At 34.8% G+C, this 24,453-nt stretch overlaps 1 protein-coding gene across 1 annotated transcript; it reads left to right on the top strand.

Moving 5' to 3' along the window:
- Window positions 1-154: 154 nt before the first annotated feature.
- On the top strand, window positions 155-23,968 carry LOC104541649 (DNA topoisomerase 2-beta; the record flags this gene model as incomplete). The annotated part of the gene is made up of 17 exons (XM_010185760.1): window positions 155-328; window positions 982-1,072; window positions 3,066-3,129; window positions 4,338-4,483; window positions 5,226-5,323; window positions 6,738-6,950; window positions 7,032-7,205; window positions 13,990-14,091; window positions 14,173-14,310; window positions 15,894-16,032; window positions 20,124-20,281; window positions 20,993-21,118; window positions 21,949-22,059; window positions 22,141-22,246; window positions 22,448-22,557; window positions 23,667-23,759; window positions 23,854-23,968. Coding segments are annotated over 17 exons (2,158 nt in total), but the record flags the coding sequence as incomplete, so codon positions are not given.
- Between the last annotated feature and the right edge of the window lie 485 nt (window positions 23,969-24,453).

The raw sequence follows: 24,453 nt of genomic DNA, 5'->3' as shown, positions 1-24,453 counted from the left end.
AGGATAGCTTGATCTTAATACATCTGTAAACTTAACATTTAAATGATGTGACAAGTTTTGATTGTAATTTAAATCTCTGACAGGTTTTGTTTATGTCTTGAGAGTGACAGATTGAATGAATGAGGTTGATTGTTGGTGTCTTTTTTTTTTTTAGACATTATTTGATAATCAGATTAATGCTTCAAAAAAGGAAGACTCGGAAAGCGTTAATAAAAATGATACTTCAAAGAAGATGTCTGTTGAGAGAGTTTATCAGAAAAAGACTCAGCTTGAGCATATCCTCCTCCGTCCAGATACTTATATTGGGTCAGTTGAACCTTTAACTCAGGTACGTGTCACTAAATTTACAGTCTTATTAGTTCTTGATGTTTTAATGAGGAAATGACTAATCTGTTTAATAAATAGGCACATCTCTACTGTTCTGAGTATTCTGAATTATCATGCTAATAACTGTGGGCATGTTTATGTATGCATGTGTAGGAAAGGGTCAAGAGAAGAGTCTTTAAAGTAGTGCTTGGTTCACTTGAAAAAATACGCTCAGAAAATGTTGAAGTTCAGTCAAAACATAAACAAGCACCTATGTGTGTAAACACAGTTATGTGCATATATGTGTGTGTTTAAAAACATGCACACAAATTAAGTAGCATTTGCTCTAGGTCCGAAAATGCTTTGGTCTTTTTGTTTAGGTACAGAACAGCGAATTTAAGCCTCCTGCTGGCTCTTTTTTTGGCTGTTTTTGTGAAGTTGCAAATTGCTTCGAACTTCATCATCTCTACTGTTGGAGTTCCTCACCAAGCAGAAAATAATGGATTTCCATTATAGAAGTCTTTGTTTTTCCAAACTTCTGCTTATGCTTTTGGCTCATATGACAGCAGCAATGAGATTGGAAGAGTAAAGATTCTGAAGTAAATAGATCTTAGATAATCATGGGTTTGTTTACCAAGACACTAAATATTTGTATTTTATTTTGTTTACTTGTAGTTAATGTGGGTTTATGATGAAGATGTAGGAATGAATTGCAGAGAAGTTACCTTTGTTCCAGGCTTGTACAAGATCTTTGATGAAATCCTTGGTAAGTAATTTTAACAATAATATTGCTCTAGGATTATGGAGTATGCACTTTTCTGAGCACTCTTAAAGCACATTAATTTTGTATCTTAAGTTTAAATCACAGACTTAGAGTCTCACTAAACTGCGGTGCATGAAACTTCTAGTGCATGTCAGCACTATAGAACGGTTTAAAGTGTAAAGAGTTTCTAGTTGAACTTGTAAGGAAGTATTGCTGAGTGCCCAAACAAGATAATTCTTTATTTTTAATCTGCTGAGTTGATAAGGCCACAGTTTTAAGTAACATTTGAAGGAAGAGTATTCTTCTGAAAGAAGACAACAGAAAGTTGTCTAAGTGTTAATCATAATTTCATGCATCATTAAAACTACCTCCTTCTGTACTGAATGATAGTGGTGGTGATGGTGATTCTTACATGGATTGTTTCTAGACTTCAGGCAATTTAAAAATTATTATGTATCATACTGCCACTTAAAAGCATGGTGACTGAGGCACAAACAAATGATTATTAGAAAATTCTGCGTGAGTACCTGAGTCACTGTGACATACTAGTTTGCTAGTCTCTTGGTGACAGGCACACATTGAAGACTAACCAGCAGTGGAGATGTGCAACATCTGAATAGCGTGCTGTCTGCTGAACTGATGTTTTGGGTGACATGAAGTCTTGGGCTAATCAGTTTTTATGAAGTTATGTTGTAAGCATTGGCAGGATTGCAGTGTAAACTAAATTATGGTGTACTGAGGTCAATGGAAATTTTGTCATGACCTTTCTGGATTCAGAACATCTCCACACCTCTGAAACTTTGCTTTACAGCATTGCTGTCTTAGAGAAAATAAAGACTATATCTTTGCCAGGTGGAAAAGAACAATTTTTTATTTTTATTTTATACTCATTACTTTAAATTAAGAAATATAGGAATGAAAATCTTTTGTCACTTCTTTTTCGAGTGCTGTCTCATATATGAAATTTACAGGCTTTTCACGGGAGTGAGTACACTTCCATCTTGTCCCAATCAAAAGGCAGATTATTATCATATCATTATCGTAGTGCTGTATGGCTAATTGCTTCTTTATTTGGCACCGATAAGTGCTCCACAGAGTGTGGTTTGAGAGCTGTGTGTGGGTCCAACAAGCTGGACATTGCAGCTGTACATACTTCTGAATAAAACCGCACTTAATGATTTTGGCAAAAACATCTTGAAATATCTGATCTTATACCAAGATCCTTACAGTCGATTAAGATACTGTCCTTTGGTGGTTTTGAGTTTTATTTTGATCTGTTTCAAAGATGAGAGAAATGCTGAAAATGATTGTAATGTGCTTTCATGGTTAACAGCCAGTCACATTTCTGATTTCTGTTGTTTGTAGTTAATATATATTGGAGTACGGTTTAATTAAATTCTGAGGAAGTGTTAGTTTCCAATTATCCTTCTTTTGATCCTTAACTGTGTAAACTGTTTAGGAACCAACTTACAACTGTTAGATGTAAGTCTGACAAACTCTTTTAGAGATAACTTCTGCTTCAATCAAAACACTCCTTAATGGATGTGGCATTTTCAGGATTGGGTTTCAGTGGCAAAAGAATGTGTAAACTGATGTGATCATATGTCTAATTTCCTAGGGCTTTTAGCATACATGGTGTAATATTTGTAATAAATATCCAAACAAGTGCAGCAACAGAAGAATAAAGTGTTCAGTATGTTAGAAAGAATTGTAAGAACAGGCTCACAAAATACACCTCTATAATTACTTCTAAGATAGACTAACTGCCAGAAATAGAGTCAATAATTATAGGAAGGTTGAAAAATATCTTCTTGCAGATACTAGGTCATATTTATAGATGTCAGTAATACGGTACAGAATGTACAAAAAGATACCAGATTAAGAAATAGTTGGATCATTGTAACTTGTGGTGGAATATGTATAAAATCAGTTTTACAGATCAAGTAAGTAATTATTGCTCCTAGAAAGTCTTAATTTATGCTACTTTGTTTCATAGTAAATGCTGCAGACAATAAGCAGAGGGATAAGAATATGACTTGTATTAAAATATCCATTGATCCGTAAGTATGCTTTCATTCAAATTATTTTACTAAATGAAATGGTATTATTTTAAAAACAAAATAATATTTTTGGAATTATTTCCATTAGCTTCATATTTTAAGATGAAAAGGTGAATTAAAAGTGATTAGCAGCAAGTGAATTTATGATAATTTGCTTTCCTAAATGAATCGTTAATGTTTGATTGAATGAAACTTAAAACCAGAAGATTATAAAATTCATGATTAGATGAAAGCTTGGCAGTATATAACTATGACCGGCCAGGTTTACTTACAAATCATAAATACCAGCCTTGAGATTTTGTAACATAATTTTGAACCTCTTGAATTTCTATATTAAATTCTTTAGCACTAGGATAAAGTTATGTTTGAATTAGCTCTATCACACTGAAACTCCAGTTTGCATATCTGTCATTACCACTGCTTTTCAAAGTGGAATACTTAGAGATATTGTGTAATGAGAAGTACTGTGGTTAAATGGATGTTGATTGGTTTCAATCAGTGGTGTTTAACTGAATAAGAAATGTTTTAGAGACCTAATTTTCATACCTAATCTTTAGAATAAATATACTGAGAAATATTTTTTTCTGTATGTTTTCAGTGCAGTATCAGTTTCTGTAGACCAAATTGCTTTTATCATGGAGTAAGAGGGAAATGGTGCACTGTAAATTTGCCTGACTTGTTATGGTTTTGAACTCTTTAATACTCCAAAATGAAAATGCTATGAGAGAGCTACGAGTATTAATGATGCCAGATATTGATGGATTTTGGCATTCATGTGTAAAATAAGTTACAATGTTTATCATAATTGAGAAATAACAGTTTTAAACAGAGGATAACTTGGCTGTGTTTGAGTGGACTTCAATGAAACCTAAAAAGCTACATCTCTAAGGTATAATTCTGTCACTGGACTTAAGGATTCTGTTACAGTTCATGTTGCTAGTGAAAGCTCTTCAAACAGATTTTTGGGGGGTTATTTTTATGATACAAAAAACTGCAATGTATGGGCACTGATGCTGCTGCTTCTAAGACGTATAATAAGTACAAATAAGTGTTTCCTGTTTTTAAATTAAATTGATAGAGCTGTGATTAAACGTCGTAAGAATATGGTCTTGTATTTTATATTATGTAGTTATTTAAACAGGTAAAATGTATGCAGGAGTCTGTTTCCAAAATTCATTGATTTGCTTCATGTCTTCGCTGTTTTATAGGGAATCAAACATTATCAGCATATGGAATAATGGAAAGGGTATACCTGTTGTGGAACACAAAGTAGAAAAAGTGTATGTACCTGCTTTAATCTTTGGACAGCTGCTAACATCCAGCAACTACGATGATGATGAGAAAAAAGTTACAGGCAAGACTAACATGCTTTGTTTTTTTGAATTAAGCTATTGTTTGCTTTTCCTTATGCTTTCTCTTCTTGCTTTTTCTATTCCGTTTCTATTTCCATTGCTATAGCTCTGTTAGAGTAAAATGACTCAAAGAAAAAAAGCTTACTTTTTTAGTGTGAATGTTCACAGAGAAGTTACATTTACATCTTTAATGTCAGCACTCATTATTCAGTAACAAGCAACATATTTTCATTATTTAATTATAACATATGCAAATATTTAAACATTTATCCTCTTCAAGTTAAGGGAAAAATAAATTTAATAAATTACGATATGATTTGCTATCCTAAATGTGAAGTAACCCTAATTTAGATAATGAATGAAAGTTATTTATGTTCTGTCCTGCCCCATATATTTTGCCCATATAATGAAGTGTGGTTTCAGAGTGATTTGGATCCGGTCATGACCTAGTTTTCAGCTTAGCAGGGTGTTGAGGTCATTTCTCTTTCAACAAGCAACTGGTAGATCAATCTACGGGAAGTGATGGGAGCATCCTAGTGGAGGATCAAACTGCTCATTTTGAGGCAAAAGCAGTTGCACCAGGTGGGAGGCAGCACGAAACTTCATCTCTGGAATCCTATGATAGCTGTTGACTTGTGGCCCAACTTTTGTCATATCTAGGAATGTTTTGCTTCATTGGCATACCCTCTGAATATCATAAATACGGTTGTGCTGTAAAAAATTTACTGTATGTTGTTTTTTCAGGTGGACGCAATGGCTATGGTGCAAAACTTTGTAACATATTTAGTACAAAGTTTACAGTTGAAACTGCTTGCAAGGAATACAAACACAGCTTTAAGCAGGTATAGAAATAATATAAACTTTTTACCTTTAGTGTAATTATAAATTTAAAATCTAACTAATTTTCTATATTTCATGAATATTTAATGAAATTAATCATTTAACATTCAGATGGATGTGTATTGTTTTCAGGCTAGGTAATTCAGTCAGTAAAATTGGTACTTCTGTGTGTTACATTTTTTGTGTTAAGTAAATTCTTGGGAATATTAAGCGACTGAAAATTAAAAACATTTCTTTTCTTAAAACTAAAGTATATTCACGTGCATGTGAAAAGGAATATATTTAATTGAAACATTTTGTAATTGTTGTTATATAATTAGTCAAAAAATCTTTCTACTTGGCTCTGCAATTATCTAGATATCTTTTATAGTGTTAAGAAAAAGATTTTTCAGTATTTATGTCATGAATTTCATTAGCCTAGCTGGACTTCGGTGCAAACTCCTCTCCCTCCTCATTTGTACCCATTACTCATTGTTATTGTTGTTAGCACACAAACCTAGGATTGAATGTAATCTCATCTACTGTACATAGCTTTGAGATGGCCACCTTTCTAAAAGTTCGAAGAACTTTATTAGAGTATTAGATACCAAAGTTCCTTGGCTTTGGAGTCTTTCCCAGTTGGTGTCTTCGTTCTCTGTTTTTCTGGATAAGTAATTCACTTCTGGTTATGCTGTCATGTCACAACATAAAAAATACATTTTGATGGTTTTAACTATCTCTTTAAAAATGTAACATTTTTTGCTGACTGCCAAAAAGCAAAGAATATTTGTTTGAGTGTGCTTTTTGAAAATGACGTGTTTTACAACTTAGATGAAGTGCTATGTTTTCCAGTATTTACAAAAATTGTGAAAAATTAGTACTGTGATTTAGTAACTGTGATGTATGCTGTGAGTAGGCATTTTGCTTGGTCTTACAAATGTGCCCATGTTTTTAAAGAAGGGACAATACCAATACTCCTGAGTCAAGTTGGAGCAAGTTGGTCTGTCAAGAAGCATGCTTTGGTATGCTGCACAGCCATCAAGATGCTATGTCAGAAATGACTGCACAGGGACTAATATGCTGCTTTTATAGAAGTGTGTAGTAGATTGAAAATATTAAACTGATGGGCAATAAGGACTGTTTAGCTAGCTCACTGGTATCTAATTTATTCAGTTCTGTGGTGGGTATTAGAATCATGTCCATCGATGTAATGATATCTGCATGTTTACAGAAACCACAAATCTGTCACTGATGCTTGTGCAAATCTTGGTAAAGCAATTAATTTTATGCGTAGTGTTTTACTGGAGGAAACTTCTAAAAGAAGTCTGTGAGCATTTGTTGTGTAGCTGTTGCAATCCTAGCACAGCTGATAAATGGAACTAAGAAGGAGGATAACATGTGTTGTAAACTAACATCTAAAATGTTTTGTTTCCAAAGACTTGGATGAACAATATGATGAAGACCTCTGAACCCAAGATTAAGCATTTCGATGGTGATGACTACACATGCATTACATTCCAGCCAGATCTATCTAAATTTAAAATGGAAAAACTTGATAAAGATATTGTGGCCCTCATGACAAGAAGAGCATATGATTTGGCTGGGTCATGCAAAGGAGTCAAAGTCATGTTGAATGGGAAGAAATTACCTGTAAGAGCCTCATTTTAAATATTTTAAGTGTCCTGAGGGTTTTATACAAAGACTAGTAATTGTTATATGTATTACTTATAGGTAAATGGATTTCGCAGTTACGTAGATCTTTACGTAAAAGACAAGCTGGATGAAACTGGAGTTGCACTCAAAGTTATTCATGAAGTTGTGAATGAACGATGGGATGTGTGCCTCACTTTAAGTGAAAAAGGGTTTCAGCAGATCAGCTTTGTAAATAGTATAGCTACCACAAAGGTGAGTAGTTATATTAAATGTTAAAAAAATGGAAATGATAAAAACGTGTGCTAAGGTTATGCCCAGTCAGATATTTGATAAAAATTGCATCTTTGTAATTCTTTGTGTGAGAGGATCTGGCAGAACAATTGAATGGAATCAAAATTCAGTATTTCTGAATATGCACTAGTTTTTAAAACACTGGTAATCATTATCAGTGATACTGATGTCTTATGTGAGCATACATGGTATTGTTTAAATATGCAATGAATGGAACTATATTATTCCTTCCTTTTTAATGCACTGTAATAAAATAATTCTGAAATTCAGGTTAAAAAAAATGTACAAACCCCTTTAAAGCTATTAGCAAAAAGTTTTGGAGGGCAAAAAAAGGCTTTTGGTGTTCTTGAGAAATTACTTTCCATTTATTGCTTTATAATGTATAAAACTGGCCTGAAAGACTGAGATTAATTTTCTTTTATTTGTGTTTCTGTATAAGGGGATCTAAGTGTTTTCTGTACTTATTAGAAACTATAGTTGTAGTGAAATGAAATCATACGAAATCTTTAGTTATGATGAAGCAGCAATATGCCCAGCATACTAAAGTACAATCTTTGTGCTTCTCAAATTGCTGGGGTGGTCAGGCACCAAGGTAATCACCTGAAATCAACTAGTGTCACTCTCATGTGTGCCTGTTTGATGTGACCCAGGTTTAGAGATCTGGGATTCAGCATGGTGAAAGAAAGTCGTCTGCTCTTCACAAATTGCAACAGATGATTGATCTAACAGTCAAGCAATTCTAATGACTGGTGAGGCTGGTTTTAGGGAATCTTAATCATGAGCTTCCCCAAAAGATGAGAAAGAGAAGAATTTCTAACCAGGCATTTAAAAACCCCTCCTTTCTCAGATCTTCTCTGAAAGTGTCAAACAGAAGAAAATGTGGTCCCTAATCTAGTTATGCACCCAGAAATACCAGTGTTAATCTTGGTGGCACAATATGTGTAGCCAGTGTTCTGGCTGTATGTGATTTTTACTATGTAACTTCTTCCAGTGTCATTTTCAGAGTAGCTGAGCCAGAATTCAGTGTTAAGAGGGATAGTTTATTTCATTGTAAAATGCTTTGTGTGCATTTTAGTTAATGCTTATTTAATATTTGTCAAAACTAGGGATAACAAACATATCTGATAGTTGAAAGGGTACAACTTAGTTTTAATTCAGGCCTCTCTGTGCAACATAAAGAAGAAAAATAGCATGACCTTAAAGATGTGTACAATACTGTTATGAAGAAGCTGGCAATGTAGAAAAACTTGGTATTTGATATTCAAGTGAAGAAAATAAATTTGAAAAAAATGAATACTTACTGACTCCTAAGTTAAATATATTGCATACACTTACTCAAAAGATTTTGAATTTTACTCTTTTGGATCCATTTTCACCCATCATGCAGTTACACATACATTGTTATCATATATTCTTTAAGAAAATTCATAGAAAAAGTACTGTGTATTCTTCAAAGGTAAGTGTTGTAATTTCTAGTTTTTCCCGCTCTCCCAATCCATGCCTTGTGTGTGTGACTGGATGTGGAATGTTCGGGCCGGTGAACCACCTCACCAGCAATTGATGTGCAACTACCCACTGATGAGACATAATGGCTAGTAACTAACTGCGTCAGCTGCCTGTCCCCTTATCTGCTAACAGGTGAGAAGCTCATTTCAGCTGTTTTTTGGTTATTTATCGCTGTTTGCTGAAAGCTTTTCATTTCTGTTTCTGGATAAATTTCACCAAGTCGTGACTTCCCTTCCACCTTTCTGAAACTCGCTTTAAATTCCAAACAAGTTTTTTTTTAGGTTGATGGGGGTTTTTTTGAGGAGTGCGTAGAAGGTCAGGCAGTGTGTTGAGGCACAACGTCCTTGTTTTATTCTTTGTCAGGTCCCAATTTATTTGCAATTTTGCCACAGTAGACCACCACAGAATTCAACTTCAAGATCTGAGGCAGCATTTAAAAGAATGTTTGTAGCTATTACAGTTATGCATATAACCTTCTGGTGAGTCTTGTATATAAACTGATTAACATGGTCTTCTCAAGTCCTCAATTTCAAATACTAGCTGTAGTAGAAATTGTAGTAGAAACTTCAGTTATTAGCATAGCAATCTAATTATATTTTCCATATAGTGGCACTGCTAACTGTAATACTACTAGTCATTTTAGCGGAAATGCTCAGCTAATACAGATGCAGTGTCTGATAATAGGCTTGGGAAGAGGGAGCATCCCAACCTGTTAAATTTGCTGGAGTTCAGCAAGGAATGTGAGACCATGACAGAGCTTGACGTTTTCAGATTTATTCTAATAAAATTAATGTAATAGAAAACAAATGCAAAAGAAAATACGGTTTTATTTGTATAGCTAATTAAATGAAAACTTCAAATTTAAATTAGCTTCTGAATACATTTACCATATGAGCCATTTCTCTGTCTGTGGAATTTAAATATATCTTAACTCAAAATTAAGTGAGGCTGTTGGCAATTGATGATGACATGTATAGAATGTATTTGGAGCCAGTCTAAGCTTCCACTTTTAAGATTTTGGTTGTTAGATGTCTTTGGTTCATTAGATGTCTTTGCATCCTGAAGTTTGCAAGACTGGGATTCAGTCATAATTGTTACCTTCTGGGAAAAGAAGGTAATGCAGTTTTAGTGCCCTTTCTCATAATACAGTAGTCATAATAACTACTTACAGCCCTCTAGATTTAGAGGATATTTTCTTTTTTCTGTCTGGTATGAAAATGTACTGACAGTTGGGGCAGTTATAGGCTGTTATGCTTTTAAGTGGGTAAATGTGCCACCTACTGGTGAGATCATTGAAAGGTTCCCAACTTTGAGCTCTGAACATCCCTCACTCAATACTACACACTAAGAATGGACACAGGAATGGGGAACTGTTATAGTAACTAATATCGTCTAAGAACAAGAATTTACTGGTAAGTAGCTATTTTTTGATATGTCATATGTTAGTTTTAGCAAAATATTTGAAATTACAAAATTGTTAAAAAAAATTGCTAAAGATGTAAATACAAAAACACACTGACATATTCGTGTAAATTTTCAGTAATGTGATGAGTAAAAGTAGTGCATTTTAAAATTGCCATTCAAATGTGGAATGTTTTTGAAACATGTAATTTTATATTTTCCTGTAGTAGCTTTTCTTTACAGTTTGGAAATGGTTTTCTTTAAAGTGGCAGGATGTCAATGTATCAGCTTTCACTTGCACTCTCCCAGTGCTGAAAATGTGTCATTCATATGTGAATAAAACCTGTTGTATTTTCATTTTGGGAGAGGGGGTTTTGTTGTGGGTTTTTTTTGTTGGTTTGGTTTGGTTTTGGTTTTGTTGTGTTTTTTTTTTTTATTTAAAGAAGAAATCAATGAAAAAATACTTTTACGTATGGTGCTTCTAAAACACACTAGTGGTTTGTGTTACTGTTTAGTAACTCTAGAGAGTGTGACTCTAGAGACTGACAGAAACAATAGATGATTTATTTGAAGTGCAAGTACTTGTTTGGTTATGACTAATATTATCTTGCACCATTTTCTTACCTTCTCTTTTTTATCTCTACTTTCTACATGAAGTTGAGAACATAGCTATTATCTCCCATCAATTCAACGACTTTACATCTTCAGTCTTTTCAGGTGCATACTCTGCCTTAAAATGTAGAATCCTAACTTTTGGGGTTTGCTTTTTAGTTTGTTCTTCTATCTTTTTGGCTGCTATATTTTCTTTCTTTGTTGTTTTCCATTTCTTATTTCTTATCTATCCTGTACATCCTTATACCCATTAAAAGCTTTTTTTCTCCTCAGTTCTGTTTTTAAAACAGCTTTAAAGGAGGGAGGTTTTTAATTTGTTACCTCATGATGAGTGTCTCCATAGACGTGTTTTCTTTATTTTGTCTGTCCTAATGCAAATTGGTCTGAACAGGAACCATTATTTAGTCTGTATTTTTGTAAGGCACTAATTGATATAAAGCAGAGGAGATCTTCTGTGTACAGTATTGACCATTGAGTTAGGTATGTTTTAATTGTATAGGATATGATTGAGTCACTCCATTCTTTGTTACAAGATAAGAGATTTTAGTCAAAGCATTATGAACTTTATATAATAGCCACTCGAATTTAACATTTTGTTATTATTTGTACCTTTTTGTCTATTAATCTAAAGGAAGACATTTGAATAATCAACAACATAAACAGCTTTCAGAGCTGTTTGAACCACTTATCTCTGGCAGCAGGATTTTAGATATGGCAGCCCATATCTAGGGCTTTAGGACCATTCATATTTTTCACATCGTTCCAAAGAAAGGCTAGTATTTTACCTGTAAGCAAAGTTGTGTCAACTTGGACTTGTAAATATTTAAACATATTTATCACCGTTGGTTTAGGCAATTTCAGTAGTTGTTTTTCCTTAGAATTAAAGACTACAGGATACATACCTTCAAATACTGGTTGTGCTTCCCTAATCTGGAATGTTTTATCTATAATATGTTTGTGCTGTTTTAGTCTTAACTAGTGGTTCTGATTCAGATTACTTATGCATTTGTAGAACATGCTCTATAATTGTTAGGTTTCTTTTATACAGGTAAATCAGTAGTCACTATTAGGATGTAATAGAGCTAAAACAGACCTTTATTTTCCAGAAAACTTATGTGAAGTGCTTTTATTTTCCAAGCAATTTAATACCAAAATTACTTGTCTTCTACCAGTATATTTTAGGGTTTTTTTTTTAGCTGGTTTAAAGTTTAAGTCCAAAGAGAATTGTAGCTAGAGAAGGTGTCAGAAACTTTGGGACACCTTTCTGAAGGTGTTCAAATGCTTAGTGCTTCCCTATTTAGATTGAATTTCATCAATAGTAAAACCACTTTTTAAGCATTGAAAATAAGCTGTATTTTCATCACCCTGCCATATTGTGAAGCATGAGCTATATGGCTTCAAAAAGGTAACTTTTCTGATTTATTACTTCCCAAGCTTAAGTACATAAGTATTTCTTCCTCAGGGTCTGTTGTGCTAGGGATTGTAGTTGGGAGCTGAATACATTACCTCCACCAGAAGTTTTCTTGCTATGAATGACTTCACTTGATATATCTAGTTGGAAAGGCCTTAGGCAAGGATAGCCAGTACTCGGTTGTCTTTTTTTCCTAGGGTAAAGGGAAGAATTGTGACAGGCACTGTGAATATTTCACTTTCAGCTGTTATGGTGCCAAGGAGGAAGAAAATACTATATATTTTTTTCCTTTTTTTATACTATGATGATGCAAGAAATTGCTTATAAGTCTTTTTTTTTTTTCCTTCTGCATTTGGGCAGTAACTGTAAGGGAGTCCTGACTGCTCTTGTTTGCTATAGGACATGTGGCAATGTGATTATTGTTTGGAAAATCCCGCTGCCAGAGATAAGTGGTTCAAAATGAGACAAAGGAGCCTGAAAAAAACTTTATTTTAATAAAGGGAGAGTCCAAGGATCATTCCCCTGTGGGGTCTCTCAAATTTCTGGAGGGTGCAGTCTCCTTATTATCTTTATTTGCCAACCACAGTATCCTTCTCCCTTTCCCCATTGGCTGAGGTACTCAGAAAAGTGCAGACTTCCTGTACTGCCTATTACATGTTTAATCTCAATATGTGCCCCCTCCCATGACATGCATGGCATGTATCATTAACTTCGAATTTATGCCGCCCAGGGCAGAGAACTTAATATTCATTATCCTATTAAGCATGGGCATTTAGATTTAAGGCAAGCAAATTTCAAAAGTTCATCTACTGATGTAACACTTGCAGTTTTTATTTGATTGTGGTCTGAGTTCTGGATTCTGATTGGTTCCCTCTAATCTTTTGTCACCATGTGGTGGTCTTTGTAATGACTTTGAGGCGTATCACTATTTTGTAAAGACATCTTTTCTTTATGTGTATGTGTGTGTGTGTGTGTGTATAAAATTATGTAGCTACAAGTTATTGTCCTGTGGTTCCCTAACGGGTTGGTTTGCCAGTTTATAGTATGTATATATCTCTTGTTGCTACATCAGGTATGAATTTGGAGTGGATTTAGCCTCCGGTGAGTTTCAATGAGAACCGCTCATCTCCTTAAGGTTATCTTGCTCTGTTCTTCTAGAGTTTTCTGGATCTTGTGGTTGGCTGTTTGCAGTTTGCTCTCCATTTGCCCTTGCATAAGCCCCAGGCTAGCAAAGAACGCTAATAGCATTTATTCTAAGAGTTTTGTAAATACAGCTAAGAAAAGGTGAGATGACTTTTGGGAAGAAATAGGCATAGATGCTGTATATCTGAGAGTGAGCTCTTGTACATTTTTTTATGAACCAAATGGGGAAAGTTCAGTTTGATGAATGGTTGTGTAATACATTTTAGTACAAGGTTATTTATAAGCCTGTTAAAAAGATACCTCTTGACAGCCATGTGGTGTTGCAGCTACCATCCTGCTGCTAAAGAGTACTTTTCAGATCCTCTATACTCTTAAGGTTCTATATTCTGTTAGAAGTTGTAAGCATCTACATTTTAAGTCCACCACTGTACAGTGAATGAAAAATCTCCTTTTTCTTCTGTTCCATGTAACATCCATCATCCTCACTTGTATGAAGACTGAATGACACAAAAGAGAAACATCAAAAAAAATTTCCTTTGTTATATTGCAACTTAATATGCATGGATTTCCAAATTTAAGTATGACTACAGGAACTTGGTTAATATGTCTAAAAGCTTGTAGGACATTCAATGGTTTTGTTTTTTTTTTTTTCTCCCTTCGTCTCTCATTAAGGGTGGTAGGCATGTTGATTACGTGGTAGATCAAGTTGTGGGCAAACTGATAGAAGTGGTGAAAAAGAAGAATAAAGCTGGAGTTTCAGTGAAACCATTTCAGGCAAGTAACTGTATACAAAAATATTGAAAAAGATGAATGCAGTAATTTTGTTGAGTAAATTGGTTTCTATGTTTTCAACAGGTGAAGAATCATATATGGGTTTTTGTTAATTGCTTGATTGAAAACCCATCATTTGATTCCCAGACAAAGGAAAACATGACATTGCAGCCTAAAAGTTTTGGGTCCAAGTGCCAGCTATCTGAGAAATTTTTTAAAGCAGTAAGTAGAGCATACTTATTTTTTTTGTGTGTGAAACAGGAATTAACATACTGGATTGAGTGTATATATGTTGTGTAGCAGAGGATTAATTAGTGCATTATGGTATTCTAGTGACATTAGCATGCTATGAAAATGGAGTGGAGGAACTTTTGTTCATTCTCTGGTCTTAATAATGGAAACAATTACTGTTTTGGCTGTTGCCCTGGATTTGGAAGTGAGCTTCACCTCATCAGCTCATTTGTTGGAGATTCTGGTATTTATATTGGTGAGATTAATTTGACTCTTAAAACCTAAACATAGGCCTTGACCAATTTTTTTTATGTTATTGTTCTGAGCTTGAGAATATTGTCTACCTTACTATTTGATAGCAGTTTTACTGTCTTTCACTAAAGTGAAAAGAGAGGCAGGCAACATGTCATATTTACTTATTCTTCCAGTAATCAAGGAAATGCAAAGTTGTGGATGTAGTATTCAAAGTGATCATTATTGTCAGGCAACAAGTTTAAAAATTTTGGCTGTGTCAGACTAAGAATTGCTACTCTAAATTAATGTATTAGTAGAAATACATGGTAGAGTTTTTTTTCCTCTACTACGTTTTTATACAAGTATGGTAAGGTAGAATTCTGTTAGCCAGAACTCATTGTGCTAAGTCCTATTTAATGCTAGTAGTGTAAGTGGAACTCCAGTAGTATGGAGAATGGTGCCATTGCTAATACTCATGGCATCAAAACTCAACTTACTGTATAGTGTTTTATTCTTCTAATTCTGTGTTATTATTGACATTCTTATAGAACTTACAGGAAAAATAACAACACAATCTTGTATTAATTATTCAGATTTTGTTATATATAGTATTTCTATCAGAAGGTTTGATTTGCATATTTGATTTGATTTTAATATTCCCGGAAGTGAACATTGATCTCCGAACGTGTTAAATGTGCAGCAGAATCTCTAACCAATGAGTGATGTGTTAAGGGAATAATGAAAAGCCAAAGCTCGCAGTATTTTGCTCCAGCTATATTTTCTTTTGTTGTGAAAGCAAACAAAAGCAGGTTTTGTTTAAAGGATATGTTACATGCTCTTTTTGCTGCAGGTGTGTTTCTTAAAATGTTGCCAGTTTCTCAAGTGGTTGATATAGAGCCTTTTTCTTAAACGCTTTTGATCATCTTTCAGCCATATTCAGTCATTTCCAAAGAAACTTTAAATGGTCATAAATATCCCATAAGATTACTTTTTGCTCTCTAAGTCCAGGAAGCAGGTACTTAGGTACCTAAAATTTCTCACACATCAACCACACAACATAAGATGATCTCTTATTAGGTCTCAGTCTTCTTTCCCTCCTTCCAGCAATTCTACAAGGAGTGGAAAAGAAGCTGTGTGAGTGTTGTGCTTTTGTTTTGTGTGCATAAAATGCTAAACAGTAAGATATGTGTTCATTCCTTGGCCTTTCATACATTGGAGTTTTAAAAAAACTACAGAGCTTTTAGAAACAGTGTTAAGTCAGTGACTAAAAATTGCAATATGAGAATCTGCTCTGTGAAGCTTTATTTTTCTCATCCACAATTCTGATCTGTTACTTATAGGCCTCTAACTGTGGTATCATAGAGAGTATTTTGAATTGGGTCAAATTTAAGGCACAAACTCAGCTGAACAAAAAATGTTCATCGGTGAAACACAGTAAAATCAAGGGCATTCCAAAACTGGATGATGCTAATGATGCTGGTAAGAGCACTTATTTTTAATGTCTTGAATGTTTCATAGATTTTTCACAGATGTCATCATTTTAAATCTGACTTTTGTTTCTCATCCTTATGTATATTTTTTAATAAAAATCTTTCCATTTTTCTAAACTTTCTAGAGCTGGAATTTTAAAGCATGATGGTGAGATTGATAATAGGAACACGGTCCCCTCTAGGGTAGAGAATAACACTTAACAAAAATGGCAGTCTAGTTCCATATTGAAAGAGTGCATATTTTCTAATTGTGGTTTCCAGCTAAATAGTGTTTTCACTATTCTGTTTTGGAGGTGACTAGTCATCTTGACCTTTCCAGTATAGAAAGATCAGAATCTTTATAGGGTCACAAGCTATAGGGAGTAGATCAGCTAATGTGGAGACCTGAGGGAATGGTTCAAGATACTTTATTCATGAGACTTTAAATGCCATTAGGTTCCTGTCTGGGGATATAGGGCAAACTGGCAATCTCTACTGGCTTGCAGATAGGGATCAGGATCAGCTGGCAGTCTTTGTGCCAATAACAATGGGATGGGAGTTGTCCTTGAATTGTTTGAGGGGCACATATGACTAAAGAGCTTGAAATGTTGCCAGTCTGTGTTAATTTTAGTTGATTTTTAATTCATCCTTATATTAAGCAAAGATAGAGAAATTGCAGTGAAGTAGGTGGGTAGCTTAAATAGGTAAAAGCATGTAAGACTGGTCAAGAGACTTTTTTTTGAGCTCCAGTGTTCAAGTCAAAGATGACTTGATGAGGTGATGAGTTCTGTTTAATTTTCCTCCTTTTCTTTTTTGATTCCTTGGGCTCAGCTTATTATTTTTTAAATTGTGTTTTCTTCAGTATTTTATTACTTTCCAGTTATTCAGATTTCATATTTTGCCTCAGAAGTTGATAATCAGGTCTTCTTTAACTAGCGTTTTACTCGTGGATTTGTATGCATTAGTCAGATGTATGTTCCTGATATTTTTCATACCTAGAAGATCATGTGCTTGGAGAAATGTGGTGTTTTTATGGATATCAAGCCTAGTGCTCATAAATAAATAACATCATGAATGATTTTGGATACGCTTTCTTCATAGTTTTTTTAGATCTGCTTTGGAGACCAGGCTTCAAAATAGCTTCTTACTCAGTTTTTTTCACTGGGGATGAGGGGAAGGAAGAACCTTTAATGGGAAGCTAGTGAAATATTACATTACCTTTCACCCTGAAATTTCCTGAACTAAGGAGGGTATATAGGGATTCATTTGGGCTCAACAACAGTGCTTAAAGTGTTGCGTGGCTTGGATCTCTCTTACCCAGGTATTTCTCTGATGCCTAGTTATTCTTGTATGGGGAGTAGGAACTCTACATCTTCCAAGAAGTCATACCCAGGTATTGGTTTGTTGAAGATCTGGAACATACTAGATTTCCCACATTGAAGGCTTTGCATGGTCAGAGTGGATACACAGAAAGGCAGAGAGGCGTTCAGTTTCTGAATATTCACACTTGGCTTGACTTTCTGAGGTGTTACATATACTGGCAGAGATGTTTTAAACTGGAGGATCATAAGTGATACATTTAGTAAGAAGTTCTATAGTCCTCTCTTTTTAAAGACTGGAGGTACCACATAGATCATCTATTTGCTCTTGAAAATCAATAGGAATTTTGGGGTTTTTTTTGCACAAGAACTAAGCTAATACTATAGTCAGGATCTCCGACCTCAATAAAAAGCTATTTTCATTGAGAAAGAGAAGGCAGAAGATGATACAGAAGAGTGACTCCTTTAGTGTGGCTGAGTGTGTGTTCATTGTTTTGCTCTTGAGAATTTGTCTCAATTAAATGTAGTTGGTGACTTCATGTGACTGAAAGCTTGATGTTTCCTAACATACAGGGAAAAGGAGGTCCTGATGCCATGGAAACTCTTTAATGAGTATGCAGACAAACCACTGTAGAAATATCAGTCTTTCTTTCTGTCTTTGGGATCTTAATAGAAAGAACTGGGAATTCTCAGGGTCAGGTGAAGTAAGGACTGTATGTCCTCTTTCTGTGTGTGAGAGATGATGATCACTTTGTCTAGGTCCAAAAATGTTAAACTCTTTGCTATATGAATGTTTGCTATGAGTTGCTCCATAAGCTGGAGAAAAGGTTTAACTGATGCCTGAAGATATAGTTTCAGGAAGGTTGCTTTACGACATTCATACATGTCACATAGAGATTATTTGTAGTCTGGCAGCAAAATGGTAGTCTTATTTGATGTAGTTGTGTTTCAGGACAAGTAAATATTTGTAAGGATCCTAGAAATTACACTTTCATAAGCACTCCAAATCAGATGAAGGAACAGGGTTGCTTTTGTTCTCTAATAGCAGGTGTTGGACTGAAGTAGTCTAGCGCCACTGGAAGAGACCAGTGTCTGGCCACAGCCCCCTCGAGCTTTAATTCTTCCTGTGGTGTTTAGATTTTATTTTTACTTCAAGAGTGAATTTGTAGCTAAGGTCTAGCATCCACAGGTTTCTTGAGCGCCAGCTACCACTGAATTTTTGAATAAATACTGGTTAATACATTGGGACAGGAGAGATGTATCTGTGTAGTGATGTACTTGTTGTGGATTTCCTCATGCTCTGAAAAGAATGAGTCCTGTAACTGGTCATTCTTGCTTTCTTGAGATCTTGATGAGGTATACATAGTTGTATGGCTTGTTGGAGAAGAAGAGGTAGAAATGAAATATAAGGAACAGGGATATAGGATTGTGAAGAAGTAGCTAGATTACTAACTCTGGTGTAGCATAAAGGCATTCTTTGAACCTGCCAGTTCATGTAGTTTTGAGGTTTTTTAGAACTGTTCAGGAAAATACCTGGCACATTGTGTTTCCATGAAAATAATTGCTAATGATTGCATCCATTCCAGGAGAAAGTGCACCTGGATGATACTGTGATGTGTTTTCTGCAGTTCACTTAGGAAAAAAAAATAGCTGTCATATATTCTAAAACATCAGACTAGTATTTTTCTTAATATTTGGATTCCACTTTGCTGATAGCATGGTAGCTATTGACACCTTTTGATTCAATGTGAATAGCTGCCTGATTTAGAATATATTAAGACATATGTCTGATGCAGAAGACAGGAGATGTTGGAAGCAAGTTCTGTGTAATAGGAAGTGCAGGGTTGTTTTTACTTACCAAGTAAATGCGAATCAGAGCGCATATTTTAAATGTCAATATATTCAAAACTGTCTTATTAACAGCAGGTGAGACTCAACCAGCTTGCTGTTTTTTGCAGTCTTTCCTACAACTTAGCCTTGATAAAACAGCAGAACTTCTAATGAACATTTGTACCCTTGGGTTCCTTTTTTGAACCTGCCTATTATTTAGAACACCTATTCAACTATTGCAGTTGCAGTAAACAGAATATACATGTTATACCAGTTTTGAGCACAGTGGACACACAGGCACCAAAATGCCGTGTGTCTCATAGAATCAAAATTACAGTTAGTAAAGGTTTGTTTCTTCTGTTCAAGAAATGTCTGAGAATGTATAATAAGTGCAAATGTTCTGATCTTTTTGAGCTTTTCTGTCAAGTTTTTCTTACAGTAGCCTGGCTTCAGCCAATGGACAATAAAAAAAGCCTCCCAGAAATGTAATTTAATTAATGACTTCTGAAAATGTAATGTGAGGGGAAGTGCAGAATGGGAAATAACTCCTGTGTGTAACTCAGACATGCATAATGTATCTAGGTAAGAAATTTACAGTTAGAAAAATAAAATGGTAAAGGTACAGAAACAGGATATATTTTTTTCTTTTCTTTTTTTCTTTTTTTTTTTTTGTGTGCAGATGTGTGGAGACCATTATATCCCATATTGTTCATTTTGCTACTTGACCATAGCAACCCACAGTGTATTGCTAAGGGCAAAGATACTTAAACTTGCTGTGTAATTTTAGTGGTATGGAGGACAATTTCTATAAACAGAAATTCAGCCTATTTAAATTACCTGATGTAGAGTAGGAAGAATGTTCATGACTAATGCAATTGTATTTCTGTTATTTATGTTTTTAAGTTACACTTTCTGGTTTTTTGCCTTGCTTCTACTTGTTCCTGGACTGCAGGTGGCAAACATTCCTTGGACTGCACATTAATATTAACAGAAGGAGACTCTGCCAAATCTTTAGCTGTCTCTGGCTTAGGTGTTATTGGTAGAGACAGATATGGAGTGTTCCCACTCAGGGGTAAAATTCTCAATGTTCGAGAAGCTTCTCACAAACAGGTAAGTAGTCTTCCTGCCTCATTTTAGCTGACAAGTAGATGTCTCCTGTTTATTTTTTATTTTTAGGGTTACATCTTCATATTTTAATTTTTATTTTTTCATTAAAATCTTGTGGCTGGGATTTCATAAAGTATCAGCTACTTTGAAGCCCAAGATATGCCTGGAAATATTAAATATAATAGTACAGTAATGGAATGACAAATGATTACTTCTTCACAAGTGCAAGGAAATTCTACTACGACTCATATTAACATTTTACATGAATACTTAAAAACCCTAAGATTTTAGATTCTCTCTATTACCATGTGATTTCATTGTCTCCCAATGGAAGTCAGTAGCAGCAGCATTACCCCATTGCATTACTTCTGCTGCTCTCCATATTTAGTCTATAAGAGTTGTGTTGCAGATGCCCATAGGAACCATAGAAAGAGAAGGCAGCTTTGTGAGATGACATTTTGTTGCATGCACCTTTGTCACTGCCTTCTGGACCCAAAGTGCTCTGGCTGTAGAGGAGAAAAGGGAGTGGTACAGTCTTGAGAATTTGGATGTATAGAAGAGACATTTACAAATGTGAAGGCTGGAGAGGGGCTGGGTATAAAATGGTTATGAGGTTGAGGTAAGGGTGCATTGAAAAAGTAGCCATAAAACGCACCTAAAAAAGGTCAGGATATTTCTAAATTTCTGCTTTTTACACTGACTGCAATGATACAGATTATGGAAAATGCAGAAATCAACAACATCATCAAAATAGTTGGACTACAATACAAGAAAAGCTATGAAGATCCAGAATCTCTGAAAAGTTTGAGATATGGAAAAATTATGATCATGACAGATCAGGTTAGTCTGAAATTTGCAGGTTTTTATATACAGAGCTTCTTTAAATGTGATTTGCTGCAATTTGGTAGGTTACATTTTTGTGCATTATAATCTGCCTCTGTGTTATGACAATATGGATATATTTGGAGGCAATCCCTAATGTATGAGGTTTCTTAATGGGAATAATTTATCTTTATATTGCTTGGTTACTCTAAATTAATGACTAAACTTTGCTGCACAGTAGCAGAGACACCAAAATAATAATAAAAACATATAAACAAGAATGCTTCTGATAACTCAAAAATTGTTAAAAGTAAGTACAAAATGAAACAGTAGATGACATAGTACATGCTAGAAAGTCTGGGAGAGACAAGAATGCAGGCAATTATTTTTGGGTAGTCTCATGAAGTGTGTGTCTGTTGTTCAGATCTTGGAAGTCTAGGAATTACATGCTTTGGATATTTGTGAAGCTTTGATGTATTTTCCCTGAGAGGCTGAACTATCAAGCATCTTAACACCAATGAGAACTGTGGGCCAGGCTTGGCTTCCTTCCTCAAAGATTCAGCTCCATGGTGTCTGAAAGAGCTGTCTAGCTCTCACAGAGAACAAGCCACAAGCAAAAAAACCTTTAAGCTGCAACTGTGCGCTTGCCTTAGAAGAGCTCATTGCTGGCTTAGGGACAGTGCCATTTACACGTGGCTATTTATGCCCAGGTCCAGTTTAGAATCCAGATGTTTTCTGTCAACGGACATTGTTTTGATGTATCCAGGCCAATGAGTGGGGTTTTCTTAGTGGTTTTGTGGAATCTGAGATTTTATAGGATTGCCTCATGTTTTCATGTTCTGATTTAGGATCAGGATGGATCTCACATAAAAGGCTTGTTAATCAATTTTATTCATCACAATTGGCCATCACTGTTGAAACATGGTTTTCTTGAGGAATTCATCACTCCTATTGTGAAGGTATGGGTTCTATTAATGAGATTTTATTTATTATTTCCAGTGCAACCAAAAAGTTGATTAGTTTTTTGTTTGTTTTTAAAGGCAAGCAAAAGTAAGCAAGAACTTTCGTTCTATAGTATTCCTGAATTTGATGAGTGGAAGAAACATATGGAGAATCATAAAGCATGGAAGATAAAATACTACAAAGGTTTGTTTAAAAACAAATAAGTGAACCTCATGGATCTAAAAATACATAATAAATGGGTGCTATGAAGTTTTATTTGTAGCTGTTTTCATGATAGTATCTTCTGTAATAATTTTATAATGTTCCAGGTAAAATAAATAAATAGGGTAAAATAATACAACTTAAATTTTGAATATGGAGTAACTGTTTATTTTTATTGTACAGGTTTGGGTACCAGCACTGCTAAAGAAGCAAAAGAATATTTTGCTGATATGGAAAGACATCGGATCTTATTTCGATATGCTGGTCCTGAAGATGATGCTGCCATTACATTGGTAAGAACTTTAAAAAGCGCTTCGATAAGATATGTTTCAATCTCCATTTTTTACTGAAAATGGCACTTGAGGAAGTCCTAAAAAGAAGTCCTTACTTATTATGTAATACCATGGTCTCCAAAGAAAGGAAACTACTCACTGGGCTCTTTCGGAGTTCTCCAGTTTCCAGATTCCTTTAAAAAGACAGTGCTGATGACTGTCATCTTATGCAGGAGAGTGGTTGAAATTTGGACGTGATGGAGTCTCTGTATGTTATTCCCTGAGAAAAAAAGATAGTACTTCAGCAACTTGTAAAATCTTCTCAAAGTAGTTGAAATTTTGCTTAAACCACATATCCTGTTTTTATGTATTCTTCTCTTAGTCTTCTGGACAAGAAACTCGCTGCAGGAGAACTCTGTTTCTGTAACAGGACAAAGTATTTCAGAACAGTCCTGCGTCTTTTTGTAGTGATAAGTGGTTGCTTAAAAGTGGCACCTTGCCATCATGAAGACTAAGCTGGCCTTAACTCTGGCTTAGTCTTTTTATGCAGTGTCAATTTTGTCAAGTTGTCAGTTTTCTTAAGAGGACTAGGGCCAGCCACTCAGGACCAGCGACAGATTATTGGCATTCTGTGGCTGACAGAGAAAACAGGACATGGAGAGGACAAGAAGAATGGGGTATTTTTTCTAATACCTTTAGTTAATTTTCTTGGTGACAGCTGGTTATAGTTCAGCTTCAATGATGAAGCCAACCTTAAAATTATTTTGGGAAAGATCCCAACATCTTTAAACTTGTGCATCAAAGTTCTTCTCTGATGTGAAGAGAGGAGTAAGACAGATAAGATATGTCTAAATATGTGCAAATTTTGGGAAAGTAATATAAATTTAAATTATGACTAATGAGATCTCTCAGTTCAAAAAAAGCCTTGTGCAACAATGTCCGAAATGTCCTGTGCTTGTGCTGCTCCTTAAATGTAAACAGTTCTAGGGATTATCTTGTCCAAATAATCAGTATTGAGTACTTGATCCGATAGTGAAGTACACTTAAAATTCTGACTAAAGTAATGTACATTTACACAAACATATATATGCTGATAATATATGCATCATAATAACTTGTAATTTTTTCAGGCCTTCAGTAAGAAGAAGATTGATGACCGAAAAGAATGGTTAACAAACTTCATGGAGGACAGGCGACAGCGTCGGCTACATGGCCTTCCTGAGGTGAGTCCTAAATAATAGCAATAAATTTGGCATGTGAGATGTAAAAATAATGTAGTTTTTTTATTGAATCAATAATGTATGTGGTTTTTTCCAGCAATTTTTGTATGGTACAGCAACAAAACACTTGACTTACAATGACTTCATTAACAAGGAGTTGATCCTTTTCTCAAATTCAGACAACGAGAGATCTATTCCTTCCCTTGTTGATGGTAAGCTGATAATTCATTATGAATTGTTGGAACATTGTTCTTTATTGTTGGTTTTTGAAGATACTGATTTGTATTGGGAATCAATGTGTTCAAGTACTGCATTCATATGCTAAGGAATTGCCAAGTTTCTTCTGTGAGGAATTTTAAGCTGTTGCTATGCAGTGTTTTTACTCAACTGGACCTATTCCTTAGACCATGTAAATGCTTTGTTTCTAGTCAAATCACTGGAGGAAACAAGTCTTTTAAGTGCCTATAATAATTAAAATTCAAGTCAACCACTGAGTGCAGATGGAGATGCAAATGTTTTCTCCCTTCAGTATTATACCACAGGCAGTCTTTTAGTGATTACTGACTTTTCCTGTAATCTTGCTAGAGTTCTGTCAATCAGCTTTGCTAGCTCTGCCCTTGCAATAGCATGAGCATTAAAAACAGCAGCTTGCTACACTACAGCTTCATTTGTTTCATTTATAAAACTGTCTGCAGGC

Source organism: Mesitornis unicolor, unplaced genomic scaffold (assembly GCF_000695765.1).
Source record: "Mesitornis unicolor isolate BGI_N332 unplaced genomic scaffold, ASM69576v1 scaffold49205, whole genome shotgun sequence".
In the NCBI taxonomy this organism is placed as follows: Eukaryota; Metazoa; Chordata; class Aves; order Mesitornithiformes; family Mesitornithidae; genus Mesitornis; species Mesitornis unicolor.
The sequence above is the reverse complement of the archived record's forward strand: the minus strand, read 5'-3'. Positions and strand labels throughout refer to the sequence as shown.